The following is a 7,802-nucleotide window of genomic DNA, read 5'->3' on the forward strand; positions in this document are numbered from 1 at the left end:
GTTAGGTGGGGCACTGGGTAGAATGGAAATGGGAGAGAATGTATTGGTTGGAAAAGCCCCCAATGAACAATCCAAATATGGAAAATCAACCAAAAAAGTTTCATTTATGATAGCATCAAACAGAACAAAATACTTAAGAATAAATTTAAACAAGGAAGCAAAAGAAATGTATACTGAAAGCCATAAAACATTGCTGAATTTAAAGACATAATAAATGGAAAGATATTGCGTGCTTATGAATCAGAAGGTGCAATAATAATATTGTTAAGATAACAATGTAATCTGTATCAAAATCTCTACAGCATTTTTCTTGCAGAAATAAAAAAATTTGCACTAAATTTCATGCGGAATTTCAAGAGACATGAGTCATATAACAAAAAAAAAAAATCTGAAAAAGAAGAACAAGATTGAGGATACGCATTTCCTGATTTCAGAATTTATTACAAAGCTACAGTAATTAAACTATTATGGCACTGACATAAGGACTGACATGTAGAGCAATGAACAGAATAGAGAGCTCAGAAATAACCTGCCACGTCTGCGGTCAAACGATTTCCAACCAGTGTGCTAAGAACACTCAATGCGGGAAAGAACAGTAGTTTCAAGAAATGGTGCCGGGAAAATTGGATGTCTACGTGCAAAAGAATGAAGTTGAACCCTTCTGTAAACCATTACAGAAATTAACTCAAAATGGGTCAAAGACCTAAATGTAAAGGCTAAAACTTTTAAACTCTTAGTAGAAAACATAACTTTTATGACATTTGATTTGGGATTTTTTTGGATATGGCACCAAAAACACAGGCAACAAAATTAAAAATAGAAAAGTTGAGACTGTATCCAGATTAAAAACTTTTGTGCATCAAAGGACACTACCAAGGGAGTGAAAAGATAACCTGCAGAATGGGAGGACATATTTACAACTCATATACCTGATAAGGGATTAATATCCAGAATATACAAAGAACTCCTACAACAACAACAAAAAAGAAATAACAAAAAAAATGCAACAAAAAAATGGGCAAAGGATTTGAAAAGACATTTCCTCAGAGAAGATATGCAAATGGCCAATAAGCACACGAAAAGATGCTCCACATCACTAGTCACTAGGGAAATGCCAATGAAAGCCGCAAGGAGATACAACTTCACACCCATTGGGGTGACTATTATCAAAAACCAGAAAATAACAAATGTTAGACTTTTGTTGGTGGGAATGCAAACTGGTGCAATCACTGTGGGAAACAGCTTAGCATTTCCTCAGAAAGCTAAACATAGGATCACCATAGGATCCATCAATTCCACTCCCAGGTATATACCAAAAAGAAGTGAGAGCAGGGACTCAAAGAGATATGTGTACACCAGTGTTCATAGCAGCATTATTCACAACAGCCAAATGGCAGAAGCAACCCAAGTGTCCATCAACGGATGAAAAGATAAACAAGCCAGCCACGGTGGCTCACGCTTGGAATCCCAGTGCTTTGGAAGGCCAAGGTGGGGGCGATCACGAGGTCAGGAGTTCAAGACCAGCCTGTCCAATATGGTGAAACCCTGTCTGTACTAAAAAATACAAAAATTAGCCTGGCATGGTGGCATGCCCCTGTAGTCCCAGCGCCTCAGGAGGCTGAAGCAGGGAGAATTGCTTGAAACTGGGAGGCCGAGGTTGCAGTGAGCCGAGATTGCGCCACTGAACTCCAGCCTGGTGGCAGAATGAGACTCCAACTCAAAAAAAAAAAAAAAAAAGATAAACAAAACGTGGTACATATACATACAGAGAAATATTATTCAGCCATAAAAGGGATGAAATTCTGATGGATGCTACAACATGAGATAATCTTGAAAACACTATGCTAAGTGAAAAAGGTCAGACAGAAAAGGCCAAATATTATATGTTTGTATGATTATATTGTGTGACTCCCCTTACATGAAGTACCTACAATAGGCAAACTCATAGATAGAGAAAATACACTAAAGGTCACTAGGGCTTGGGGAAGGGAGGAATGGGGAATTATCGTTTAATGGGAATAGAGGTTTTTTGGGTTTTGGTGGGGATGGGGTTTGAGACAGGGTCTCACTCTATTGCCTAGGCTGGAGTGCAGTGGTGTAATCTTGACACACTGCAGTCTTGACCTCCCAGGCTCAGGCGATCCTCCTGCCTCAGCTCAGGCTGAGTAGCTGGGAGTGGAGGCACACATCACCATGCCTGGCTAATTTTTGTATGTTTTGTATAGACAGGATTTTGCATGTTTCCCAGGCTGATCTTGAACTCCTAGACTCAAGCAATCCTCTTGCCTTGGCTCCCAAATTGCTGGGATTACAGGAGGGAGCTACTGCTCCCGGCTGAGAATAGAGGTTCAATACGCAATGATGAAACATTTCTGGAGATGGATGGTGGTGGTTGCACAACACTGTGACTGTACTTAATGCCGCTGAATCGTACACTTAAAAATGGTAAATTTTTGTTATGCATGTTTTCCCACAATTAAAAAATTACTCAAAAAATACAAGGGGTCACTACCACTTAGAGCCCTCAAATGTCACCTGGCCAAGAATAGGAGCGCATGGGAGGCTGATTCATTTTCTTCCAGCTCAATCCAATGAATGAACAAATGAATAATGAGTCTCATGAATAAGCTGGACACGAATGACCAAAGAGTCTGCCTGCAGGCAGTAGATGTTGTTTCTGCCTGGAGGACTACCGCAAGATTCTCAGTGTCCTGCCCAGCTGTGTGGTCTTTGGATGGGCTTTGGAGTCACAAAATCCAGAGCTTCAATTCAGTGCCGTGGATGTCTATCTGGAGGCTGTGGTGGGTCTTTCCCTGGCCATGACCTGGCTCATTGCCTCCTCCTTAGAATGGGGTAATACCCTTTACCTCCAGCCTTGTTAGGAAGACTCATTAAGGTTGCTTTTGTCTGCTCCCTTTACATCCACTCTAGGCACTCCCTCTGCATTCCTCCTCATCCAGTCTGTCTGGGATTGCATCAGGGCCTCTGCAGTTCCTGTGAGTTTCTAGCCTGTGGCTCCGCCTTGCCTGGCAGGTCCCTTCATCCCCATCCTCTGTCACTGCCTCTGACCTGCAAATTCTCCCTTCAGGCTTCCCCAGGGCCACCCTGAAACAGACCAAACTGTTCCGGAAAGTGCGGGAACTATCACGTGGCTCTCCAAGTTGTAGAAGAAACACTTAGAAGCAGCCAACCAAAGGCCTTCTCTAAGCAGTGACATTAGAATGCCCAACACAGGCAACAAAGCAATCTCTCTGGGACGCAGTAAAATAGAAGTTATTTGCATGAAAAAACAAACAAGCAAAACAACACAGAAACCCCAAACATCCACAGTGAGCTTCTGAGAACTGCTGAGAGGCAGGTCTGAGCAATCAGCTGTTGCAGCGGCGTGAGGATGAGGATGCTGACCCAGCTGATGGAGGGATAGAGAATCGTCCATAACTCCTTTGGTGGCTTTTTTCCTTATCCAGGAGATGAAGCACCAGGGAAAAGACAGCCAGGGCATTCTTTCTGCCTCAGAAAAACAGGAGGCCTAGGTCTGGTCTGACCAAAGGGTTGGCCCTGCTTCTGTGACGCAGAAGCTTGCATCTCCTTGGGTGGTATCCTGTCCCTAGTGAAAAAGAGGTGGTGGCTCCGGAGGGTGACCCAGGGCCAGAGCTGGAAGGGACACTCACTTATCCAAGATGAAGTAGAGGTCAAATGAGCCCTGGCATCTGTGACCTGCTTGCCCCTGGTGCCGGTGCTGCCTCCATCCTGGGCCATGGTGGTGGTGGGCCCTCTTGGAGCCCAGGGCCAGGCGGTGAAAGATTCTCCAGTCAGGTCCATGGTGCCGAAGGCTTCCTGCTCTAAAAAGCGGTGGAGGAAGCAGCAGCAGCAGCACGAAGATCAGGAAGTAGGGCCCCCGGGGCCCATGGCTCCCCATTATCTGGCCGTCCCTGTGACCCCACCTCACTCTTGGGTGCCTGTGCCAGGGCCCAGAGAGGCTGAGCACAGGCCCCTTCTCTGCTGCCTCCCCTTATGCCCAGGGACCACACCCCTCCTCCTGCCCTTTCACCAGTGCACACTGTGGCCCTCCACCAGGTACCTCCCCAGATCGCAGGGACTAGGGTCAGTAGCTGGTTCTGGGAGACTTGCCTCCAGCTACCTCCCTGGCCCTTCCCCCACCCTGGGGACAGAATTCCCTGTTATGGTTGACAGGAAGGTTGACATGGTGACTTTGTGACCTGCAGCTCTTCCCAATATCCTGCATGTTGACAACACCAGTGGGAGGCACAGGACCTTTGGAGGGGCTACAAGAGGAAGCCTCCATTTCCCTTATAACAGCCCTCACAGTGTCCCTTAAAACCACTAGACCCTGCCGTTTGTTCACTGGAAGAGTTAGCCCAGGTGACTTAGGTGAGGACATTGCTGTGGGTGAGGAGGTCAAGACTGGGAGGCCAGAGTGTTGGCAATGGGAGGTTATTTGTGTGACACTGAAGTCCCCCAGAAGATGGCAGACCTGGAAGGAGATGGAAACTGCGGTGTTGCCAGAGTCTTTGTGAATGAGGGACATTCCGGTTCTCTACTGCTGTGTAACAGACCACCTACATTTAGAGACACAGAACAGGCCCATTTTATTATGCTCACAGGTTCTGAGGATCAGGCACTCAGGGCAGAGTTAGGAGGGCTCCTCATGTCTGGGGCCCCAGATGGGAAGGCTTGAGCAGCCTGACATGACTTGAAGGATTGGGCACTGGAATTATCTGGAGGCTGCTCCACTCACAAGTGTGGCTCCTGGGCAGGAGGGCCCAAAAGCTGGGCTCAGCTGAGACTGTGAATGGAGACCCTGCATGTAGCCTCCCTGTGTGACCTGGGCTTCCTCCCGGCATGGCAGCTTCGGGGTGCTTGGGCTTTTACAGGTGGCCCAGAGCTCCAAGAGTGAGTATTTTCAGTGAGCATGGCAGAAATTGTAGAGCTTTTTATGACATCACCTTGGAAGTCACACAGTGTCACTTCCACTGTTCTCTATTGGTCCAAGCAGTCACAGCTGCCAAGAGTCAATGGGAGGGAACACAGTCCCCCTCCCTAGGGCAAGAATGTGGACAAGTTCACATCCCAGTGTCAAAACTGCTGTATGACCAATGCTTTGAATAGCAGAGAGGTTACAGTGTGTAGAAAAACGTAGGCACCGATGAGTGAGATTCAAACAGGACTCAGAAAAGTCAGACTGTGACTGTTAGAAACACCTTAATCAATTTTATTTTATTTTGTATGCACAAGAGTGATATCCAATTAAAAATCGTTCTCTAATAAGTCTAAAATATATCTTTCAATATGCATAATATACAAATTACAAGTGATAAAAGTATTGGGTTAGTTTTTCATTCTTTGATTTCTTTTGTTTTGGAACTGTATTTAATATAATGGAGTATCTTAAATAAGGGGTATTTCAGAATGAATGAAGCCCGCTATATTTCCTTCGAAAGCATATTTGAGCTATCTTGCTTCATATTCTTCTTGACACTTGGTATTAGCATACTTTAATATTTTTGCATACTTTTAATATTTTTGCATACTTTAATATTTAGCATACTTTAATATTTTGTATGTGTCAGATGAATCTAGGTTATCTTCCGGTTACCCCCTTCCCTCTCCCCATTTAATCATCTGAAAAGCACAAACTATATTTCTCATGTGTATATATCATTCTCCCACGTATCCATCCCAGGTTCCCAAGGGAACGCCACACATCCTAGTTGCTCAGGCACCAGGCTGTCGGGGCCACCTGAGTCACACCTAGACTCTTAAACATTTTCTGTCCAGAAGTGGCACACATTACTTCTGTTAACATTCCATTGGTCAATCAAAACCTGCCACAAACATGGCAGGGAGCACAGCCCTTCCCTTAAATGGAAAGGGACAATGATGGACAGTAATACAGTCTTCCTCCATATAGTCGTTAAGATAATGTGGTATGGATGCTATCAATATAAGCCAATAGATAGAGATTGGCAGCCTGGCCAACATGGCGAAACCTAGTCTGTACTAAAAATACAAAAATTAGCCAGGCGCAGTGTGTATGTGAAGAACTTTGTGTATGTGTCAGATGAGTCTAGGTTATCTTCTGGTTACCCCCTTCCCTCTCCCCATTTAATCATCTGAAAAGCACAAACTATATTTCTCATGTGTATATATCATTTTCCCACGTATCCATCCCAGATTCCCAAGGGAACACTGCACATCCTAGTGCCTGTAATCCCAGCCACTCGGGAGACTGAGGCATTATAATCGCTTGAACCTGGGAGGCAGAAGTTACAGTAAGCTGAGATGGTGCCACTGCACTACACAGCCTGGGCAACAGAGAAAGACTCCATCTCAAAATAAATAAATAAGTAAAAACAGATTCAAATCTATATGGAACTTTTTTTTTTTTTTTTTTTTTTTGAGACGGAGTCTCGCTCTGTCGCCCGGCTGGAGTGCAGTGGCGCAATCTCGGCTCACTGCAAGCTCCGCCTCCCGGTTCACGCCATTCTCCTGCCTCAGCCTCTCCGAGTAGCTGGACTACAGGCGCCCCCACCACGCCCGGCTAATTTTTTGTATTTTAGTAGAGACGGGTTTCACCGTGTCTCGATCTCCTACCTCATGATCCGCCCGCCTCGGCCTCCCAAAGTGCTGAGATTACAAGCGTGAGCCACCGCCCGGCCATCTATATGGAACTTGAAACACAAGTAGTGACAAGATCAATGGGGAAAAGATGGAATTTTCCACAAATGGAGCTGGGACAATTTGTTAGCTTCATGGCAAAAAATGAAATCAAATATCTGGCACAAATCACACTTATAAATTAATTCTAGGCAGAATCAAGACTTCGATGTGAAAGACAAATCTTTAAAACTTGTAAAATAAAATGTATTTCACCTCTAACAGGGAAGAAATTCTTAAGATACAAAACAGAGCAAATCTTAAAGTTTAAGAAAATGACAAGCACTTTGGGAGGCCGAGGCGGGTTGATCACGAGGTCAGGAGTTCAAGACAAGCCTGGCCAAGATGATGAAACCCCATCTCTACTAAAAGTACAAAAATTAGCTGGGCATGGTGGGGGTTGCTTGTAATGCCAGCTACTTGGGAGGCTGAGGCAGAGAATTGCTTGAACCCAGGAGGCAGCGGTTGCAGTGAGCCAAGATCACACCACTGCACTCCAGCCTGGGCAACAGAGAGAGACTCTGTCTCAAAACAAAACAAAGCAAGCAAACAAACAAACAAAACCCCACCACCACCACCAACAACAACAACAAAACAAAAGAAAAAGAAAATGACAAACAACTGGATTAAAATGAATACCTTTTGCTTTACTAAGAGACAACAAATAAAGTGAAAAAACAAGCCACACCATGCAAGAAGATATTTGCAACAATTGATAAAGGATTAGTATTCAGAATTTAAAGAATGCGAATGAATCAATATGCAAAAGATAAACACCCAAATCAGAGAATGGACACACAGGCATGAGCAGGCACTTCAAAAAGGAGAGAACAGGAATGACCCAAAATCATATGAACAGATGAGCAACCCTTTAGTAATTAGGAAATTGCAAATTAAGACAATACTTTTGTCTATTGATTAGACATCAAAACATAATTAGAAATCAAAAAATATAAAATATGGCACTACCAAGAGTCATGAAGGATGTGAAGCAAGAAAACCTAATATGCTTTCGGAGGAATTACACCAACTTTACCGATTCTAAAATACCACTTATTTAAAATAATCCATTGTTTTAAACACCACTCCAAAGCAAGACAAAAACCCCCCAAAGTCCACTAACC

General features: G+C 44.3%; 1 protein-coding gene across 1 annotated transcript in view; it reads right to left on the minus strand.

The window, feature by feature from the left end:
* The window catches only part of ANTXRL (ANTXR like), a 40,266-nt gene extending 36,347 nt beyond the window's left edge, over positions 1–3,919 (minus strand). Inside the window, exon 1 of the mRNA XM_030798435.1 lies at positions 3,672–3,919. Within this exon, the coding sequence (XP_030654295.1) occupies positions 3,672–3,919 (248 nt within the window). The remainder of the gene's footprint in view (positions 1–3,671) is intronic.
* Positions 3,920–7,802: the final 3,883 nt, after the last annotated feature.

This window comes from Nomascus leucogenys, chromosome 18 (genome assembly GCF_006542625.1).
Source record: "Nomascus leucogenys isolate Asia chromosome 18, Asia_NLE_v1, whole genome shotgun sequence".
NCBI classification, from domain to species: Eukaryota; Metazoa; Chordata; class Mammalia; order Primates; family Hylobatidae; genus Nomascus; species Nomascus leucogenys.